At 33.5% G+C, this 23,801-nt stretch overlaps 1 protein-coding gene across 3 annotated transcripts in view; it reads right to left on the bottom strand.

Moving 5' to 3' along the window:
* Positions 1-4,685: 4,685 nt before the first annotated feature.
* The window catches only part of CCSER1 (coiled-coil serine rich protein 1), a 1,444,871-nt gene continuing 1,425,755 nt past the window's right edge, over positions 4,686-23,801 (bottom strand). For 2 of the 3 annotated variants that reach the window (XM_005555429.5, XM_045393364.3), the window contains one exon: positions 4,686-15,287. In XM_005555429.5, the coding sequence (XP_005555486.3) occupies positions 14,802-15,287 (486 nt within the window). In that variant the 3' untranslated portion in view covers positions 4,686-14,801. The remainder of the gene's footprint in view (positions 15,288-23,801) is intronic. The other variant, XM_045393365.2, reaches the window with a different exon arrangement.

The raw sequence follows: 23,801 nt of genomic DNA, 5'->3' as shown, positions 1-23,801 counted from the left end.
TGCTTGTGGAAGAGCTAGGTAGCTGGGTTTGAAACTGTGGGCACAAGCAGATGTACAATGTCTCCAAGGTCTAGAGTACACGAGTTCCCACAGTAGCCATGGTTCCAGTGTCCTAGACACAGACCCACTCTCAGTGACTGCAGAGTCAGGAACTGGAGGCACAGGCATGTGTAGAGTGACCTCAGAACTGGAGTCTGGAGCTTGGGCACATGTAGAGAGACAGGAGATCCAGGTATCAGAGTGCAGGCTAGTACGCTCTGGCAGTAGCTCTGATGTCTGAGGCAAAGACACTCATAGAGTGGCTACAGAGCTGGGGTCTGGGGTATGTGTGTGCAGATCCACCATGGCTTCAGAATTCATGGTTCAGCCCTAGTCCCTGGATGGTGCAATAGCAGATCATTTCTGTTGCGTGGTGCAGCAGCATCTTCCTTTTTGGGGGGGCCTATGCTGGTGATGATTGTTGGTTACCTCATTTTCTAAAGCTCCCAGTATCCTCTGCAGAGCACTCCATTGGAGTAGAGCTCTGTTGTGAAAGCTGTGGGGAGTCTGTGGCTTCCAAGCAGTTGTTGAAACCCTTAGTGGCAATGACTGCTGGGATCCTTTGAACAACAGGTTACTGAGGACTGTGGTGGGAGCTGCCATGTGGCTGCTATAGATAGCCCCTACCCTTCTTTGTTTCTAGCTGTCACTAGACATCTCAGGTATACTTATCTTCCCAGTGATCCTTTGTATGTGGCCATTGTCCATGTTTTGCTCCATTGTGTTGCTAAAGATTCTTAATTGGACTTTTGAGACTTCTGGGGCTAATTCTGTTTGTGGATAGCTTTCTATATATATATATATTTTTTTTTTTTTTTCTAGGAAGATGAAGGCTAATGTCTCCTGCTCTGCCATTTTTCTCACTTGTTTCATTTCTCTTTTTCCTCCTTGAACATATTACACATATCTCAAATCTTTTGAAATTTTCCCACAGTTCTTGTGTGTTGTATTCAGTTTCTATGTATTCTATTTTTTGTCTCTTTGCATTTCAGCTTGGGAAGTTCCTGTTGACTTGCTGTCATGCTCACTGATGCTCTCCTTGACTATGTCCAGTCTACTGATGAGGTCACCAAACACATTCTCTATTTGTTACAATGTGTTTGATTTTTAGCATTTTCTTTTGAATCTTTTACTTTTTTTATTTTCCATATCTCTGCTTCTGCTTACATTATCCATCTGTTCTTGAAGGTTATCTACTTACTTGACTAGAGACCTTAACATATTGATAAGTTATTTTAAATTTGTTGTCCAATAATTCCAAAATATGTGTTATATCTGTCTGATTCTGATGCCTTCTTTGCCTCTTTAGACTATGTTTTTCTCTTGCCTTTAAGTATGCTTAATTTTTTTGCTGAAAGCCAAACATGATAGATCCGATAATAAAAATTAAGGTAAATAGTGTGAGGTTTTATGTTAATTTATCTAGGAGTTGGCCTGTGTTTATCGTTTTCTGTAGCTACAGGAGGTAGAGGCTTAATATTCTTCTAGTCTCCTTTTTTTTGTCTCATTTGTTAACTTATATTTCCTTAAGTACTTCTCTTCACAGACTCTAAATCTTGCAGCAATTTCAGCCATAATCCATTGTTATATTGGAGTCCTGTTGGTGCAGTAGTAAATTGTGAGAGTGAGGAAGACTTCTAAAATCTTATGATAAAATCCCCGTCCTTTGTTTCAGGATCAGGACCTTTACAAGTTTATCTCAACTTGCCCTTTAGTGAGACAGAAAAGCCAGAAGGAGCTGGATGAGAGAAATGCCCTTCCCTGAGATGGGATTAGTTTCCAGTAAAGTCTTTTCCCTGGAGGCGTAGGCTTTTGTTAAGTAGAATTCTCTGGGCATATTTTACAATTGTTACTATTCCTCTCCGCTAGCCACTAACTGTGGAGAGGAGGAGATAATTCTTGGATCTTTGTCACAAGAGCCTTGTGGGTTTCCAGGATAAAAAATATCCAAAATGTGGGGTACTCACAAAACTGTGGTCCTGTGAGTTTCTCACTCTTACTCTAGTTCAGTATCAAACCCCAGACGTTCATTAAAATTACTATTTAAGTGGTCATACCAGTTTATATCTTCAGTGGTGTCTTCTCTGGGTAAGGGAATCTTGGTTATGACTCTTTGGAATTGTCGCTTACCATATTCCAGAGTTGTTGTTTGACTTGCAACCTAGCTCTCTTGCTCTCAGCCCAAGAAAAGTCATTGATTTTCAGACTGTTTAACTTTCTCTTGTTGTAAGGATGGGAATGATTATTTTGAAGATCTTTATAAGTTGGAGCTAGAACAGATAGTCCATCATATTTTAAAGTAGGACTTTAGTATATAACCCTTACAAATTCAATCAATTCTAAATTAGCTATGTTTTTTGTGATAAATATGGGTTAGTCATTATCAAAGCCTTTTTAGGATACCAGTTGAAATAATTATGATTTTTTCTTTAATCTTTTTATTATGGATTACATTTATTTTTTATGTTGATCATCTATGAACTCTTGGTATGAGCCCTATATGATTATGATATATTCTGTTTAATGTTAGTGCAGTTGTCTAATACTTTCTTTGGAATTATTTTTGCATATTCATTAAAAAATGGGTCTATGGTGGCCAGGCGCAGTGGCTCATGCCTGTAATCCCAGCACTTTGGGAGGCTGAGGCGGGCGGATCACGAGGTCAGGAGTTTGACACCAGCCTTGCCAATATGGTGAAACTCTGTCTCTACTAATAACACAAAAATTAGCCGACCGTGGGGATGTACATCTGTAGTCCCAGCTCCTCGGGAGGCTGAGACAGGAGAATCACTTGAACCTGGGAGGCGGAGGTTGCAGTGAGCTGAGATCTGAGATCGTGCCACTGCACTCCAGCTTAGGTGACAGAGTGAGACTTCATCTCAAAAAAATAAATAAATAAAAATAAATAAAAGAAAAGAAAGAAAGAAAATGGGTCTATGACTTTCTTTTTTTATATTGTTCCTACCCCTAGTTTTAGAAACAAGTTTGCAATAATCTTATGAAATGTGCTTGATAACCTTGAGTTCTCTAAAAATTTCTAGAATTATTGTACAATTAGGACATGAATTTTTCCTTGCAAGTTCAGTAAAACTTGCAATAAGACTATTCTGACTACAGAGCTAACCTTTTAATACTAAGTTAATTATAAGTGAATTGGCCCAGCAATTATAGCCCTAACACTGTCCCTCCTATCACGCCTGTGAATCTTATCTTCAGCAAAATTTCTTGGCAAATTTCTTAATTGCTTCCAGGAGTCAGTTTGAGAATACCATAAAATTCTTGCACATTTATACCTAATGGGGATATTCCAAATAAAAATGAAATACAGTGCCTGGTAAAGGCTGCTTCCTAAGAATTGCCAGTCATATACGTTCCTAATTGCCTGAGAACCCATGCTAATTTTGTAGAACAAAGATAGTGGAAAAAATGAATTAGAAGGATCATAAATGACCTGTAAGCTATTGTGATGTTCTTTCATATATATTATTGAAATTAATCTTTAAACTTTTGTGGTAGAAATTATTAGCCACACTTTTACATTTCAGAAAATTTAAGATATATAGAAATCAACAATTTTGCCAAGTTTATATAACCAGTAATGTATACAGCTGGAATTCACTGCTCTCTCAGTCTAAAGTCCATATTCAATGTCCATGGTTTTCTATGCTAGCAGGTAAAGTATTGTTAGGACGACTCATAATTGTCCTATTTTTCCATCTCAAAATTCTGCTTCAAATATAAAATATCTGCACAGATTATTTACAAACCTTTCTTAATAACTCTGGAAGAAATAATTTTGCTCTGTTCTATGTTAATATTGAATAGCACTGTCTGATATAATAGTCATCTGTACCTCCTACTGGCTGTGTGACTTGAGACACTTCCTAATTTTTATTGTTCCCAAAGGCAAAATAGGAATAATAATATAAATATTTGCCCATAGCCTTCCTGTGAGATTAGATTAAAAAAATATGTAAAGTATCTAATATAGTGCCTACCTGTACAGAACATCACTCAGTAATTGTTAGGCATTATTACAATTAATAAAAATTTATTTCAGCTACTAGACAGAGCTTCTGTTCACTGTGTGTATTATATATGTGTGTATATATATATATATATATATTTATATGTGTAAAACACTTAAATATAGGTCAATTATTATTCTGCTTTGCACCCTAAGTGCAGATCACACTATTTGGCAGATGGTAGGTAACCAGCATGAATGTGGGTTGCATAAACACATGAACAAACCTGATTATTCATGTAATGTAATAAAGTTAACATATTGGTTTTATTCAGGAATACTAAAGTTGTCTTTAATTTTTAAAAAGGATAGATTTTTATAGTGTAGATCATTCCTCTGAGTGACTGCAACCCTATTAATTATAAATCCTATGTTCAATTGTCATTTTGCCTACTCAAAGCATAGATTAGGAAGACTTCCAACATCAGAACTTTTAGTGGAGATTTCAGAATTTATTATTCCTAATGTAAGCTTTAAGGATTCCATGCACATACTGAGAGAAAGCTTAATGAGAGGTAATTTATAAGACTGCTATCTCATTAAAGAACTATTGGAGAAATAGAATTGGAACACTCTGACTCTTTAAAATGCAATATAATAAATACAAATGACCAAAATCTTTGCTATTACATTTTACTTTTCTGTCAGTCAGTGAAAGCACAACATACTGTTAAGAGACAGTGGCTTTTGGTCATTGTTATATACTATGGTACTCTGTAAAGTCAGTAAGTTATTGACATTTCAGCAAGCATTCTCATGAGTTTTGTTTTTAATAGATAATGAAGCAGTTTCAGAACAGGAAACATTTTTTTTGTGTGTATGAAACAAAACATAGTAAAAAATAAATAGCTCTGTAAAAGCTTGAAACATTTTTGTTTTAAACATGTGGTAGGCTCCCCATGTTTGGAAGCAACATTATCTTCAGCAAGATAAACATTAGTGAAACATTATATGGTAACCAAAGAACTTGATACTAAAGATAAGATTTCAATTTTTAAAAGAATACAGAAATTTCAGAAGTCTTTGTGCAAATCCTTTCATTATCAAAACAGTGTTTTAATCATGAAGTTCTACAAAAACACTCAGGACAAATTTGAAACTTTCAGAGATTATAGAATTTTTGATATTTTGCTAGGATTTCTCTTAAACAGTTTTTTTCTGTGATAGCATCATCAATACTCATGGGTTGATAAACTTGGAGAAAGTCAAATACTTCAAAGAATTCCCACCTACTAGGAAGAGCAAATGATTGATTGAGTGAGTGGGCAAGTGATTGATGAAGCATCTAAATTCTTATTCTGTGACAGACTCTATTTTTCAGTCTTCATGCAAATCATATAAGGTATCCCATTATTGTCCCATTTCACAGATGAAAAAATGGAGATAAAAAATGCTCCAAGGGCACCTGACAAGAAATTGTCAGATGGAGTTTGAACTCAGACATTATGCTGCCTTCAGCTGCTCTATTTATTGAATATTTTCAGATTCATTTCTCCAACTAGGTTTAGAGCTACCGAAAATGGACATATGTGACTGTTTTAAGGGCACATCGTTTGACTAGACCATAATTCTACAATTTATGGTATTGCTTTTAAGAACAATGATACAAATCCTTTCTTTCCTAACCACATTTCCAAGTTCCTTACAATTCATCAAACATCTTGGGAAAGTGTTTCATCACCTTCTACAGTCGAGTGATTCACAGTATATACATTTGAACCCATATTTCCAAAAAAGACAGTTCCTTTCTAAGAAGTGTTTGTACAACATCCTTTGAAAGATTAGTATGAGCCTCTTTAGGATGAAACCGAATTGCATATTTACAATAACTCCAATTTTACCTCAATTGCCCAGAGCTATATAATGAGTTTACCTGTCATATTAATGAGTGATTTTAATGGCTTCATGAGTTTCTGGGCTTCGTTATGAAAAGATTCTTCTAAAACCCTCCACATTCAGCTCTTGTGTCTGAAAGGATGGGCTGATGTTATTCTCACTGAATAATCAGATGTTGGTTTGTCTCAGTTGATCTGGAAATATCCTGCATCGACTTCCTGTGTTCTACTAATACTTTCAACTGGCTCTCTGACTTTCACATTCCAATTCGGAATTGAATTTCAACAACATCTGTTATAATCTCACTAGACAACATCTAGTCTTAGGTGATTATAAATGCCACTCTTCATTTTACTTTCTACATGAACAACAATCCTTGAATATATGGCTTAAAATATTTAAATTTGCAGCTTTTGGAGACATGAAAGCCTCTGCAAATGAGCCATATTTTCTTTTCTTTTCATTTTTTTTGAGATCAGGTCTCTTTCAGTTGCCCAGGCTAGAGTGTAGTCATGTGATCTCGGCTCACTGCCACCTGGACTTTCTGGGCTCTCGCAATGCTCCTGCCTCAACCTCCTGAGTTGCTGCGACTAGAGGTGTATGCCGCCACACCTGGCTAATTTTTTTTTCTTTATAGAGATGAGGTCTTTCCATGTTGCCCAGGCCCAGCCATGTTCTCTTTACCAATATAATATTCTCACGATAGAACTTAAAAACAAAACAGTGATGATGGCTGATAAGATGGTGCTACAGCTTTATCAAATCGACTTAAGTGGTATTTGTTTGGGTCTAACGATATCAGGTCCACTCTTAAGCCATCTGATCTCTTTGTATGAAGATAAAACTTTTGCCAGCATATGACCTAATATATGCAATATAGACTCTTTAAAAGCAGCCATTTAGTTGAAAAATGATAGCAGCTCAAATTTAGAGGTTATGGTCTTGTTTCATTCTTCACCAGAAGAATTCAAGACTGTGTTTACATTTATATTTCCCTTTCTTTCCAGCTCTTCTTTAATGGAAAATATATAATGTTGGGTCCACAGAATTCAGAAGTACCTCTTAACATCTTATTGTTTTGATATTTGTTTTTAGATTTTGGTCATATGACTACCAGTGTAATATAAGTAGTGTTTTAAAATAAAGCAACATTCTTTCTTATTGTTAAATTTTAGGTACAGGCCTACAAATGAAACTAAATCAAACATTACATGTGGATAAAGTAATAACTCAGATAACTTTCTGTCTAAAAGTTGGTTCTCACTTTTCACAGACATCTTCTGAAAAGTGATTATAACCTTAAATCTCCCTTAAACTGTAATATTCACTTGTGTCATTTCTGTACATAAAATGCTATGATACCTGTTCAACTGATAATATCACTACAAATGTCAAAGCATTTGCTATATTAGAGAAGAAAGAATCATAAAAGGGAATGAGATATGCAAGAGTCATTTAAAATAAGATAAAAAATGAGGATATTTGAAAGAATATATAAATAATAAGTACTAGATACATCAATATTTCATTTTAAACATTTTAAAATTCCTGTTTCATGACTGAAATTTAAGAGAGAAATATCTACATAATTAATCTGAAAAATGCTGATTGATTATAATTATAATCAAAGGGTTTTTAAAATATACCAATAAATTCTAGAAATAGAGTTTATGAGTTCTCATAAAGTCTTCAAAATAACTCTAAAGTTTAACACCTTCCGTAATATAATAGAAAAAACATATACATTGCTTATTGATATGCTTTATAGAAAATAAAGTTTATAATTAAAAAGAATTCTTTCTATCATCAGGAAAATGGCTTGATTCTTAAACCATAACATAACATTAAATATAAATTATAAAATATACCATAATGCTTTGTTTCAACTTATTTAAATTGCATTATATGAAAGTACACTGCAGAAGAACACTATTCACTGTGAAGCTGTGAGGCCCTGTAAACACAAGATGTTGGAGTGTACTTTCAAGGCATTGCAGGAGCATTTTAACTGCATGTTCTTCCCTATTGGCCAGTTTGGATGCCAAATGGATACATATATGTGTATCATTTCAAATGCTTCAGTAACTGTACTAAATTATCCATCTTCTACTAGTTTTTAAAACTGTAAGTGTGTGTGTGTGTGTGTGTGTGTGTGTTGATAAAGACGGAATTTAGGGAAAAAATTGCATTTTTGTGCTGTCACAGGGTTTCTTAAACTACAAAGTCAAAATGTTGTGAAATATATTTTGAATTTTGAATTGTAATGAGTTTTAATAAATGAAGATAACAATATAGTATTTTTATACTATGGTATAGATCTATTGACATTAAATATAGCAGTATAGTCTTCTAATGGTCCCTGGAGACCTTTGCATGGTATTTCTATATATCAGAAATTTAAAAAACCCTGATGGTGAGGAAAGTAGAAATATAAATTGTGTCAACTAGCTGATGAAATAAGTGGCTGATTTGTCACTTTCCAATTGTCACAACCCTCAAGAACCTAGAAGTAAATCACAATGCTTTATGCCCAATATGAATGCATGTGTAACTCAATCTATCATCAAGACAAGTTCAAAACAAATTAATTTCATATTGAAAGCAGTCAGGTACCACACAACTAATTTGTTGTTTTAACATTTATTATGAGCAGGAAATATGCATATTTTTCTAATCACCATGCTTAAATATATCAATCTTTTCTTAGCATATTAACCAAATTAAGAAATTTTCATTAAATAAAATCACTATGCTTCTTAGGAGATCAAGAGCCACAAAAAAAATTATACTATTGCATTCCATATTGCTAAAAATTGTAATTTCCAGGGTAATTTTCTATTTATTATCTTTCTCACTAAATTTTTAGACTTTTAGAGATGAATTTAAAAAAAACACTAATGTTAATAATCTCAAACCCATATATCTAAGAATATATCATATAGGGTGTATTTTTTCCTTAAAAATAGGGTCTAACTAAGATAATATTCAATTCTCTTGTATTCTTTTTTGGAAGAGAGAATTCATGACAGGATTACATCTTATTCAGACATTATTTTGGTATATATAATTGACTACAAAATAAAATACATTTTATTTAAAACTTTTGGACAAGTAAATTTGTATTCCTCATTTCAATTCCTTCTGTATAATTAAGCAAATTCTAAATCAGCTGTAATTTTAGTTCCTAGATAGGAATATCTAAAATATTTTTGTAAATATCTTGTTTTTTAAGCATGTATAAGGCAATACAAACAGGAATTTGATGATGTCTGTATCAATGTCCTATGAAGAAAAGATAAGATAATCTGATAGCTAGTTTATTTTTCATTTACTGTATGCTTTCCTTTTGTTAGACACTTCATTGGCCTGTTACTTTAAAAAACATAAAATCATTTCTTAGTATTTTTTCCAATTCCTTTCAAGGGAAGAAAATTAGAATGTCAGTTTTTCTGGGAGGTAACCTTGAAATAGAAGAGATGTCCTCTCAAAATTCTGTATTTATCAAACTAAACGTCAATAATTGTTTTAAAACTGTTTTTCAATGTGCAGTATTTTGATTTCCTAAAATAGATCATTGTTTAATTTTTTTGTCCCTAGCAATATCAATGGAAATTTAGGAGTAGAGGAGACTGAAGCAGCACATGTTTGCTTAAATCACTCTGCCTCCTTAGGAGAGATCCTACTCTGGAGATAAGCATGATATAAATGGAAAGTTCAAGGGTAATTAAATCCAGTTTAAATAAAAATGCATGTTGTGTGTCCTGGGAAAATTACCTAATGTCTCTGATCCAATCTACAAAAGAGTAAAACAATAATTATCTAACTAGTTATTAAAGTATGTGATTAGAGAAGTGGGCTTTTTGACCTGAAAATGAGTGCTATAAACTAAAGTTTTATATCCCCCCAAAATTCATATGTTGAAGCCTTAATCCTCAGTGTGATGGTGCTTCAAGTTGGGGCCCTTGGGAAGTAATTAGGTTTAGATGAGATTATGAGGGTGGGTCCCCCATGATGAAATTATCGTAGTTATTAGAAGAGGAAGAGGCCAGAGCTCTTTCTCCTCCATGCAAACCAGGAAGCAGATCCTCACCAATAATTTATTCGGCCCCACCCTAATCGTAGACTTCCTCGTCTCCAGAACTGTGACACAAATAACTGCTGTTTAGCTGCCTACTCCATGGTATTTTGTTATAGCAACCTGAGTTTACTAAAGAGGTAATGTTTGGAAAGAATGATAGATGTAGGATGTTCCTATTCTTGAATTTTATGTTCAAGTGGAAGAAATATGTATGTCGTATTAAATTGGAGAAGTTAATGAGGCTACACTGAAAATGCTCTAAAAAGAACCATGGTATCCCATATTCTACATCACTTACTCAAATGGAAGGAACCTACTCTCTATTAATGATTTTTATTTCACCTTAACTGTTTGTAGGAAATTCTCCACATCTTAAACAGAGTGAACTGCCTTCATTCTTTTCCACAGATAATTCAACTACAGAGTGTTATCGTTTAATTTTTTGGTTTCGGGCTGCGTGCCTTGGAAATAGAACTGGGTTCTTAACGAGATCCAGTGTATTGTAAATAAATAGTTCATGGGTATGTATGCAGTTTAACATGGTGAAACAACATGTTGGCACAGAATAAGATTTCAAAAATAAATATTTGGCAATGATGAATATTATTAGAGAATAGAGTTTCTTTGTTTGGTTGCTTCATTGACTGTTTGCTTTTATACTACAGTGTAATTCAGCTTTTTAAAAAGATGACCAGTCTTAACTGAAATCAGTTTTTCATAAGAACCAAAACTAGTTTGTATTTTATATTAAGCCTTCTACAGCCTAGAGTTGTCATGATAAAGTTAGCACATGGGAAACAAACAAGAAATGTTTTAAAAAGTTTAAACTCTAGGAGAGGTAAATTTCCCAAGAATATTACGTGTGATTGAAATATTTCTTATACAAAAATATATATATGCATATGAAAATACATAACAGGACCTGATAATAATGCCTAAATAAAGTCAAGTCTTAGATAGCAATAAAAATCCTGGTATAAATGAATGGGTGCTACATTTGAGCTAATATTATCAGTGAGGGAAAAACTCCTGGTCATGGGGCATGTGATTCAGTAACATGAATGGCAATCATAGATATCATCTTCACACGTATTGCCCTTTCTTTTCTACTTTCATCTATGTGTATGTGGTTCAACTGAATATTAGGGTTACTTTGAAACACTTCCTTCTATAGTTGTTTAGAATGTTAAGTTCTGAAAGTGAAAAAGTATAAACAATTTAGATTATAATTATGAAATTATGCTAAGTATTCCAAGTTATCCAATGCTATGGGTTACCATTTCTTGATAATGAGAAGGTGATGCTGACGAATGATGTGGAGAGATAATACTAACCATTCAACAAGCTGTTCCTACTGTTTAATCAACAACTAAGTTACCAAGAAAGTTCTTGAGAGGACTAGTGGAATGTAATCATTTATCCTGGACATGTGAATCTTAAATATATCATAATAATTAAAAAAAAAACTTTTTCTGGAGAGGGGTGTATGGCTATTATCTCTATTAAACGAGACAAATTAAACAAAACAAAATGTGGAATTTCCTATGGGTTCAATGAGAGGTCAATATTCAGGAAATAATGACAATGGTTTAGGATTAAATCTTGGAAAACATCAGGGGAAGAGCCCAGGTCATAAACCCAGATTAATCATGAAAATCTTTGTAAACATTTGAAGTTGGGCAACTATGCCTACAAATTAATGTTGGCTTACTATTTTATTTTCATGTCAACCATTAGGTAACAAAAATAACTTGAACTTGTGGCTCCAGGTTTTACCCTGACCATATTGACAGTGGTAGATTCACATCTTTAGCATTACAGCAACAGTTTCATGTTGTGATTTGAACAAAGACTATGGTGCTCCAAAGAAGCAGAAATAATTCAAGAGAGAATTCGTAGTTTTGTGGTGATTCTCTTAACATATAATTTTACGGAAAAAAATCACTGAGTTCATAGAAATACAGTTTCATGTTCCAGTAATTATAAAAATGGGAACAGTTTATTTCAGGTGGAAACAGCTTTTCTTCAAGGTATTTCTCTTCCTAAGTGTTCCTTTAAAACACATTCTAAATTCAGAAGAGACAATTTGCAGCAGAAATTTTACAGGGTTATTTAGGCTTAGCTACACATACACATGCACAAAAGAAAGAGGAAGGAAAAGAAAAGACCACTGCTTCCATCAGAAAAACAAGCACTTTTTCCCCCTGGTGTCATGTCTTTGGATATGTACCGCCTTGGAGAAATGTATAAATCATTTTTATACATGGAACTGTCTTAGAAAACTAGAGATTTTAGTACAAAGAAATCAATTCACTGAAAGAATGCCCACATGCCATTGTTATGTTACTATATATACACAAGAGGAACTTACAAAGAACCCCTGCTTTACAGTTACTGATGTACACTAGCATAGTGGGCTTACACCTTCTCCAGGCCTGAGTTACACTTAGTATTACAAATAATATTATAACAATGCTGAAAATACTGATACAAAACAGCTTTAAGATGATATTTCCAAAAAATACCCTTCCTTTTAAAATCGAACTGTTTAATCCAGGTTTTCTTTTGAATGATTCAGCTTTAAAAAAGATTTTTCAAGAAAATACTAGTGTTTAAAACATCTCTTAAAATGTCTATTAAATGACAGATCTTCTTTAAATAGATTATTTTTATAAAGTATAATTCAAAAGTCTATCTTCCAGGAAAACAAAACTATCAACTCCAAAAGTCCAAATCAAAAACATTATTTGTGATACATAGTTCTTCCATATCCTGGGAAAAAATCCTTGATTATTTTATCATGCTTATTTATTTACAGATTTAAAATACTCTAGCAACAGACACCAACATTTAGGACAAATCAAGCTGAATTCCACAATTAATAATCATCATTTTTCTATTTTCCTATCATTTCTTAAATATTGCCCAGCCCAAAGTGTATATCTGCATGAACGTTATAGCTTCCAAAGTATGGTGGGAACTTTAGATAGCAATCTCATTAAGTCAAGCAATTTGCAGTGTGTATTGTTCTCTTTTGGCAGAATTACAAACACGCAAAGAAAGAAAGCATTTGGCAAACGTCTGCCTTGATGCACATGTGTGTTTCTTTGGAAAACTAAAATTATAAGTACAACATATCAACTAGACTCCTTACTTTATCAGTTCCAATCAAAGTCTGCAAATGTATCAAAGTTCAGTAGTTAAAGCTCAGGAGTGGGGTGTCTAATGGCTTTTCCCCAAAGCACAGAGCACAAATACATTTTTATAATAAGAGATGCATTTTGCACATAGCTTTAATTTAAGCAAGGTGTCAGATGCCATGCTAAAACTGCTATCTCAATTTCCCTTTATTCATCTTGCTTGTGCACGCTGACAGATTCTGTCTGTTAGAAAATGCAAGGGAAACAGATCATGCAGTAGGTATGACAGTTTCAATTTGCATGAACTATGGCTAATGTGGATATACTTAACAGCTCTGATGTGTATAAGAAAACTGCAGCCTTGATTCCTATTAGTCTTTTAAAAATTATGTATTTATGTATTTAATTGTACTCTATGATTCTGCTCTGCTACTAATTAAACATGACGGAATTATCCATAGATCAATTCATATATTGATCTATCTCATGTGCACATAAGTATATAAGACATTATAACATATTTGGGCCTTAATTGTCAATGAGAAATATTTGCCATCAAATGGGTTTTAAATATTCCTGTTAGAAGCTGATTTCTAAGATCAAATTGCCAATGTTCACATTTACTTTACCTTTTGTTCTAAATCTAGATTTCTGCATAGTCAGAATATTATATACTGGCTACTAAAACATCAACTTTCTGTTCCTCCATTCATAAAATTATAGATATGGGTTGATGTACATAAACCAAAACTGGATCTACGTAAAAAAAGAACATTTTAAAAAATAAGGAAAGATAAGAAAAAGAATAATTTTCTTAGAATGTTTCATCCTTGAAATTTTGAAAAAATGCCATGACAGTGGCTCAAAGAATATAGCATGTCAGTCTTTATGCATCATTTGACAAAATTTGACCAACTTTATCACCTTGTGTTATGTCACGGTACTTCAACATCAATAACAAAAACTAAAAGCAAAATTTTTCAAAGATCAGAGCTGTCATTCTCTATTTGGATAGCAATTACTCTGTCTGAAATCCTTTGTGAACTAGTATGAACTACATGTTTAAAGGAAAAAAAGATACAGCCATTTTCCCCTTACTAGCATCACAAGATGAGCTTGAATGTATGTAATAGAGACAGACATATCTCTAGGTTACATGCAAGCAAGCCACATTCTTCAAATAAATATACCACCAAATATAAGACATTAACATTCTTCTTTTTTCCTCCTTCTATTAACTATGTAATTTAAAATTATTTATAATTCCTTTATCTATTGTTCATCAGGTCTACTTTTATAGTAACGCCATTAACAGTGAACGGATTGCTACTTGACATTATCTTCTGAAACCTTAATGCATATCAGTAAGTGGTAGAGGTAAAAAGTCGATCAATTATGGACTATCTAAACGATCATGATGGTCCCATTTATTATACACATATATAGTAGAGTCTTCAAGGCAATGCAACCTAGTTCAATTAACATGCTCAAACTTTCACTCTTGGAGAAAAAAAAAAAAAACACAAGTCTTTGTTTATTATTAAGAAAAAAAATCCAACAACACAAGTCTTTGTTTATAACTAAAATGTAAGAAAAAGTACATGACAATTTTAATATGAACTATGCACGAGAAACACTAACCATCTTTATCCTACCCAAAGACAGGAATAGGGTGATTTAATTACCCATCCTGCTGGCCTAGGGTCTGCAGCTCAGTGCTGTGTAAATTGTGGTGGAGAAACACATTCTTCCTGCTGTACATGTGTAAAGAGATTGGCCCTCTGGGTGGCTGTCCAAACCTGCCTGTGAAGGTCGAATGCTGTCGGGCCATAGCGACTTGGTCCTTTGGTTTCTCTAAGAACGTGGAGAGCCCTTCTGTCTTAGCTGTTGGCTTCAGAGAGCTCTGCCCAACGGTGGCCCGTAAGTTCTGTGTAACCTCTGAAGTGAGGGTTTCATAAGTTCCTCTTGAATGTTTGATAACTTCTGCTAGTTCCTTGTCCTTCAAGAAATTACTTAAACAGAGACTTGGGAGTTGACAGTTCTTGTTTTTGTAAGGGCTTGTCTGGTCCGCTGCCGAATACCTAAAACGGTCCTCGGTGGGAGTATGCATTGCTTTTCTGTCCCTTGTGCTGAGATTTTGGCTCACAATTCGATTTCGATATGTAGCCTATGGTAAGACACAGAAAGAAAAAGATGTCTTTAAAAAAACACTTTCATAACATACATACAATACAGAGTGGTATTTATACATTTGTGTCTGAACCCCTAAATTTTCAATGAGGTTTATAAAATTATCAGTACAATTATCCATGGGATTAAATTTTCCAGTGCAATACTATTACGGATAGTGATTAAATGGTTAATTTACTCTAAAAGGCACTTTGATATTTGTTTATCTAATTTACTAAATTTGAATTATATCGCTTCACAGAAAATACAGATTATTTTATTAAGTAAAAGGTGGAAGATATATTTGATCTGAAGAGATACCACGGTATGAAAATACAGATTATTTTAATAAGTGATGAATATAGACATATGAGGCCATTAGTTTTTGTTGGTTTAATATGCTATAGTTATTTAAATATATGACAAGAGAGTTTATAGAATTATCAGTATCATGATTTGTATCACCAAAGTGGTAAGCGAGAAATTAAAGAAACTGAAAACACCCAAGTAACTACAATAACTTAAGAAGACCAATAGAATTTCAATACATGGTTCATTTAGACTTTTGGATGCAATTTGTTAATCAATATCAGGTCCACAAGTCCATGCCCCCTTCTTGCTCATAAAAATTGTATACTCTAGTAATAAAAACAAGGCATAGTTCATTGAATCATGCTGTGAAGAAGCAAAGGTTACAAGCTAGCACCCATACTCCTCCTGAAGAGAGCACTATGTTTGTGTAGAAAAACACATTGAGGTAAAAACTGAGACTGGCTGGCTTAATTGTTCTGCTTGCAAAAATATGAAGGATTTATTGTTGCTACACAGAAGGAGGATAAAAATAAAGAGAAATAGACAAGGGAGAAGAGAGAAGAGCACTATAGACAGCAGCAGGCTCATTTGCTTATTTAGCCATCATCACTTTTTGGTTTGATTAATATTACTTATATGAATATTACTAATTTGGCATAATATCAAACCAAATAAAGCAAAACTTGATTCTCAACTGTGAAACTCATTCTTCCCCAAGGATTTCCCTTCTCAGTAAATGGCACCACATTCAGGCCAATACCTGAAAATTATTCTTTTCTCTCTTTTCTTCATACACCTTAATATCAGGTCCTTGCTATTTACAAAATATAATCTCAAGTCATCCATTTCTCTTCATTTCTACTCTTTCTTCCTGACACAATTGCCTGGCACACATTAACCATTTAATAAATATTTGCTGAATAAAGTTTATTTGAGATAATACATAATATTTATTGCATGTGTATTATATTTCAAACACTCTGCTATTGCTCTTATATATTCACTCTTCACAAGAGCCTTTTGGGGTAGCTTCTTTTATTTCCATTATACAGATTGGAAGATTGTAGCACAGAGTTTGATTTTATCCTAAGCTACTGTAGGACAGGCCGTCTGCTTGATTATCTACCAGTTCCTTCTTCCTCGAGTATTTTCATGGGAATTTTTAAAAACTTCATCACATTTTTCTAAAATTAATTACATGCAGAAAAATGGTGTATATGAGCTAATGCCTCAAAATGATTATTATTGAAATAAATCTCCCTCCTTTTCTTTTCTACCAAACAAAGACCCACCTAGGGCGTACTTATGCTCAGTGATTTCAGAGGGAAGGATTTTGCTACCCAGGCCTTTCCTTTTTATTGTCTTGATGTTTGTGATGTCATCTTTACTTATTTATATTTTTGTGATAAGCTACTTACAGCAGACCCCCCCCCCATGACTTCTAATATGCTGTTTTAACTTTTCCTTAAATTTGGAGTAGACATAGGTACGCTGGTAATTTGGTGTAGAAAGGAAATATTGTAAGACTCACAAGAGATGCCTCAGACTTTTTAGGAGTAAAAGGAATCAACTATTTTGATTCAATTTTTGTCATTTGGGAACTTATCTAGCTCACTTTCTTCTTCTTGGCTCTTGTCCAACACTCTAGGCTATGGACCTATTAGAAATGTGATCTTTTCTTTTTTCTCCATCCCTGTAAACTTACATGTTATTTAATTGTTACCCACCAACCCCCAAATCAACCTTGTGCTCAATATCTGTGGCCAAATGTTAGACATATCATGGGTGCTGCTTATGAAATATTGTGGAAAAAATTGGAGGTGAACACAACAGTAATAAGTCCATAATGATAATACCACTGGTTAAGTTTCTTTTTCATTTCTATTTCAACAGATGCTGCCTAGGAAAGTAAAAATTGTAGGTGTAGACTTCATTTCCACTATTTTAAGATTACCTTTGAGGAAATATTCATTGTTTTCTTTATGTGACTATTTTAATTCTCCTGGCATATTACATAAAATTGAATATACAGTTTTAAAAAGACATATTGAAAAGGATCAAATAACTCAGTCACAGAGGCAGCCTCAGCACCCCTTCTCTGGTACAATATCTGGTAATTAGGAGGCACGTGGATTTACTATCAAAAGAAGCAAGATAGGGATTCCTACTCTCATTTTTTTAAAGGAAAATACACATTTAAATCAAGCATTTATGCTTATTTGGCATAGTTTGTTTTTGACATGTTAGTTTTTTTGCTCTTGGTTTTTGTTTTTTTTTTAAGTTCTCTGTGATGTTTACCATTAGCTACAAAGCTCATACTGTACATAAGAGATTGCACTGTGTAGGGGTTAATAGTATTGGTTTGGTCAGATATATATGAATTCATTTATTCTTGTGATAAATATTTATTGGACACACGGAGGACAAGGTGCTACATACATGATGCAAAAGAGTGCTATTCATGTAAGACCCAAATGCTACCTTAAGTCAGCTTCAAGTCAGACACTTTCTAGTTTAGTGAACATGGCAAGTTACATAAGCTTCCTAAGCTGCCAATTTCCTCATCTAAGAAATGAAGTTTTATATTTTTATCCATATCTTCATAAAGGATTATTATAAATATTTAATGATATGCTTGATTATAAAATGCCTAATATACCTGGAATGTAGTCACCTTAATCACAACAACGATAATCATCATCATCACAGTAACTATATAATGTAACTAACAGAGCTTGAAACTACTTTGAGAGGTATTTATTTCATCCTTTAGAAGCTAATCACTTGGAACACTTTTATCTGTATTTTATAAAGCAAAGTCATTTTCTCTAGAAAATTCAAGTAATTTTATATTTATTGTTGTAGTTTGGTTCTACAGACCACAGACTCTGAGACAGATATTTGTAAGAAATGTATTGTGGAGTGTTCTTAGGCCAACAACTATGTAGAATGAAGAAAGCAGAGTCAGGCAGAGTGAGAAATTAAATTCTGTGCAATTACACTAGCTCAACTGATCACACAGTGAGGTCTGAATTTGGGATGGTTCTTAAAAGTTGTCTCCAATTCAGGCAAGTGGACAAGAGTCTTATATCCCATCATCCAGTTATTGGACTTGGCAGGCCCTGGGAGGGGCTATGGTATTGGGTGGGTGAGTAGGTTTTTTGGTTTTGCTTTTTTTTTTTTTTTTTTTCCAGCAGGGAAATTCTTGGAGAGAAATTTACTTGAGAGCTATCAGTTGTCAACACTCTCAGCAACAGAAAAAAATAGACTTCAGTCTTGAAAGTGTATTTGTTTGAGGCAGAGAAAGGGAAAAGTAGGAGGCATATCATACCATCCACTACACTAATTATCCTATGGTGTGTTTAATATATTACAGGACAATTTGAGCTAATAGAAATAACACTGAACCTCGAGCCAAAAGACTGTAATGTTGGTTGTGCTACGGTTGAACTGTGTAACATGGAATGAAGAATAAATTAATTATTCTGGGCTTCGGTTTCTAAGTCCATTGAATCAAGTGAATAAAATGTACGACAATTGAATTTAGATCTTGAAGAAACTCTAACAATCATTTAGTTGCTTTCCAATTCTAAAATTGTAGGTTTAAAATATATATTTTATGCTACATGTTTTGGAATATGTTTAGAAATACATAGGAAACATCCTCTTGACATAAAATATTAAAATATATTTTGGCATATATATTTGGATCGGGAGGATGGGAATCTAGATAGATAGATAGATAGATAGATAGATAGATAGATAGATAGATAGATTTGGGTATATATTTATATGTATATATACATATATATATACACATTTGGATTTCATTGCCTTGGCCCAGAGGAAAATAATTTCCATATCATGATGTTAATCGATGTTTATTACTTTGAAGAACTTGAGATCCCTGAAAGTAAAGTTCAATGCATGTGTCTAGCCACATCTTTCTCAAAATCAGAATTAAGCCCTCCTGAAACTCATGTAATTATGTCAGATTCTGCACAATTTAGTTGTCATGCAGCTAGATTATTGCCTATCCGTAGAATTCCTAATGAGGATGAAAGGATGGAAAATCTAGTGATTAATCAGTCAAGTGTGCACATTATAATAAAATCAGTTCATTGTTACCATTTAATTGTCTTCCTCTCATTTCTTTACAATAGCATATAGCCTGTATTTCATCAAATGCAAGAAAATACTAATTTTAAAACACATTATTATTTAATACACCACTAAGAAACAAAAAACCAACAAAACACCTGATGCTGATTTAAAACAAATAAACAAACCACATTCACTTATTTCATCCTGTGTGATCCATTAATAAGTTACACTAGCCTCTCATTGCAATTTATTTTGTGTTCAGTTGCCTTGCTTGGCATTTGACAGTCCTTTCGCATCTTTCTCAATGATTCAGTGTCATCAACACATAGGTATATTCCCTCTCTAGATTTCATAAAGCATTGGGTTTTTACTTAAGACAAAAGCATGGAGTTGAAAGCAAGACAGTTACAAATATGTATTTCATTAATATTAAAATTATACCTTGTTTTTTTCTTGGCTTTCTGTATACAAAATTATGTTTGTTATGACATCACATACAGTAAGCTTTTCAAAAACATTTTTAGTAACACATGTAGCACCAAAATTGCATATAACTCAATTAAAGAAAGGAAAACATGAAGATATGACACAATTCACACTTGCATGGGCAATTTAAACTCCATTACAACTGCAACCTGGTTAAAAGCCTTGATTGTAAAATGAAATCTGATATTTAGGGATTCTATTACATTAAAAACTTGTCTCTTGGTGAAAAATAGAAGTACAATAATCATGCCAATGTGCAAAGCCCAAATTTGTTAAGGTTGGATGATATGATGATAGAATTCATGGGGGAGGGGAGCAATACTTCAATCACTGATTAATGAGTGTTTAATAATGTTTTATCATTTTTTCTGAAGTCCTTTTCCCTTTTTTGTAAAAATTATTGGCAGTTGCCATGAATGTTATCAGGCAAAATTATTCTGTTATAATTGCTTGCATAGATAAGAACTCTGAATATGATTATTTTCACTGACTTTAAAATATATTTTTCCTGCAAATGTTCTCCACTTAACAAAAAAACAAATATTGCTTTACAACAAGAATTGTTCTTAATGGAATAGAGAAACTGAAACAATCCCTAATATCCACCTAGGAAAACTGGTATTGCATTTAGAAAAATAATCCAAAAAAATTTGAAAGATTAATGAAAATATCAACTTTATAGTGTGAATTCAATTGAAGGAGTAGATAAATAGTAAATTATGTTAAAGTGAATCAGAATTACTCTTGTTACAGTTCTTGTAGTAAAAGCTAAGTAGTAACTTTTGTATGGGTAATTTACACTGAGAAGTGTGTATTCTGAATAAGCTCATGGTTTCCCGTTAATGAGACCTGCAGGTTAAGTAAGATATACAATGAGAATACTATATATTTTATTCCCGAGAATAGACACTTTTACTTCTACCCATTATGGTACCCAGGTGATATGGTTTGTCTGTGTCCCCAGCCAGATCTCATCTTGAGTTGTAGTTCCCATAATCCCCACATGTCATGGGAGAGACTCTGTGGCAGTGACCCCCATGCTGCTATTCTCATGAGTGAATGAGTTCTCATGAGATCAGACAGTTTTATAAGAGGTTCCCCCCTTTGCTCAGCAATTCTTCCTGCCATCATATGAAGAAGGACATGTTTGCTTCCCCTTCCACCATAATTGTAAGTTTCCTAAGTCAACTATGTCTTTATTAGCAGCGTGAGAGTGGACTAACACACCAGGTCAAATAGAATATAAGTTTCATAAGGGCAGGGACACTGCTTTCTTGTTCAATGTTGAATACACATGTCCTACAAGCACCTGGCATTTACTAAGAACTCCATTAATATTTACACAGTCTGGAAAATAATCTACTGGACTTTCCTTATTAAAATGGCTTATCGAACAGATCTTTCAGAATCACCAAAGCAATATGACATTATATCTACAGTGTTAGATATCAAAGCAAATGAAAAAAAAAAACAAAACATTTCAGTGTATTTTGTCAATACTGTAAAAATTGAATTGAAAGGGAGATATTGTATGGCTGCAATTTTTAATTGCTTCCCCGCCCCGCTGTGTAAATGTAAATGGTGGGTACACACATCTTTGGGTAAAATCCAGAGCTATAAAAATACTCACATTAAAATATGTTTAACTCATCTCCTTTATCTTCTATTTTATGTAAATATTTTAAGTTCTGAAATATAAATGACAATGGTCATAATGTTCTCTAATTTATAAAAATAATAAATTTTGGTAATTTAGTAGTAGTAGCAAGATACTCTTTAGAATAAAAACTCAGCAACTGACTGACCCATTTGATGCTGGTCTACTTGCATGGAGACTGATTGAGCAGATCACTTCATTATTTCAGAAAATAAATGACAAATGTATAAGCTGAGGCAGTAAAACAAATGACAGAATACACTCTATAATATATATATTAATTTAATTAATTATAAATACATCAACAAAAACCTACAGGCAGAATAACAGAAACATGCAATGCTGTCATATCAAGAAGCCATTATCTCTCTACTATTAAATATAATTACATGTAAGAAAAGTGCTTTGAATAAAAGCACGTACAAATATTATTACTCACCGAATAAAATATTGAAATTTATCAATAAATATTAAATGTAAACAAGCATTTTCATTTTATGTACTGTATGTTTAAGTATGTATTACTTATTGTCTTGTTACTGGGGCCATCTTGTACATTGCAGGATGTTAGTAGCATCCTTGTCTTGTACCTATAGAAGCCAGGGTACCGCTCTGTCACCCAGTTGTGACAACTAAAAACGTCTCCACACATTTCCAAATGTCCCCCAGGGGTGGGGGATGGCAGCAAAATTGCCTCCAGTTGAGAACCACTGCCCTAAACTACAATGCTTCCCTAAATTAAACAGATAAAAATGATCAGTGATATACATATCAAGAAAGAAAACCATTATACATCAATTTCTATCCTTTTATCATTTATAGCCATTATGAGAGTGAAATTAAGCCTTAACAATTTTTATGTTACTTAGTTTGCAAACACATATAATCCTTGTTATATACCAGTCATTCTTCTGGATCCTTATAATTATTCATTTTTAAAAAACGATCTCTTTTATATAAATCAATCCAGTGTAGTAATAGACTATGAAAGCATTTGTAAACTACTTAAAAAGTAAATGCTCCTTTTGATGTTTCACAACGTAATGCGTTGATGTAAAGTAAATAGGCACTCCTAAAATGTGCCTCTTTCTCAAGTACAACCATTAAAGGGCCCATGCAGACTCAAACCACATTTAAAAATAACAGACTGCCCTTTTCCTGTCATCATTGAGAAATAGAATTTCTCTTCAAAAGGTTTTGGCACCGTTGCTGTGTCTGTTTGGAGTCTTAGATGTGGAATCTGTTTTCAGTGATAAAGAGTTCTGTTAAAGGTCTAGGAAACACTCTACTACAGAGAGATTGTGTAAAGAAGTAGTTACTGCTTTGCAAGCAGGAAGCCCTGTAATAAGTTGATATAATCACCAAAAAGAAACATCCAAAGGTTCTGGCAGACAGGAGCTGATTTTTTTTTTCAGATTGCACAAATTACCAAGAGGTGTGGAATGGAGCACATTGTGCAGAGTGAAATTACTTCTTCTGGTTCAACCTCGCTTCTAAATTCTTTAGGGTATACTAAATTCTACTGGTGGGCATTTAGGACTCAAACAGGGTTAGAAGACATGCATGAGATAAGCAAGGTGAATGCTAATAAGGCCAGCAGAGCTCCCAAGAGAGTAAAATCACAGCACCTCTCTCTCTTCAAAGGAAAAGTAAAAACATACAACAGTTTTCCCAGAAGCCACTAGGTGTATGTTTTGACTGTTCTGTCTATAATTAGAGTAAATGAACTCTAGGCAGAACCAAATCCTGTAGAACAATAAGTTGTCTTTAACACTAATGTAAGTGTGAGAGAGTGTGCGTGTGTGTATGTGTAATCACCCACTCTGTGTCAGTAATTCTCTTTAGTTAAAAGGTGATTTAAACGAGAATTTCAGACAATTATTGCTTATAAAAGCAATAACAGGAGTTTGATTAAGGACTCAATTCAGAAGAAATCTATGAAAATATAATTCT

This window comes from Macaca fascicularis, chromosome 5, assembly GCF_037993035.2.
Source record: "Macaca fascicularis isolate 582-1 chromosome 5, T2T-MFA8v1.1".
Taxonomy (NCBI): domain Eukaryota; kingdom Metazoa; phylum Chordata; class Mammalia; order Primates; family Cercopithecidae; genus Macaca; species Macaca fascicularis.
The sequence above is the reverse complement of the archived record's forward strand: the minus strand, read 5'-3'. Positions and strand labels throughout refer to the sequence as shown.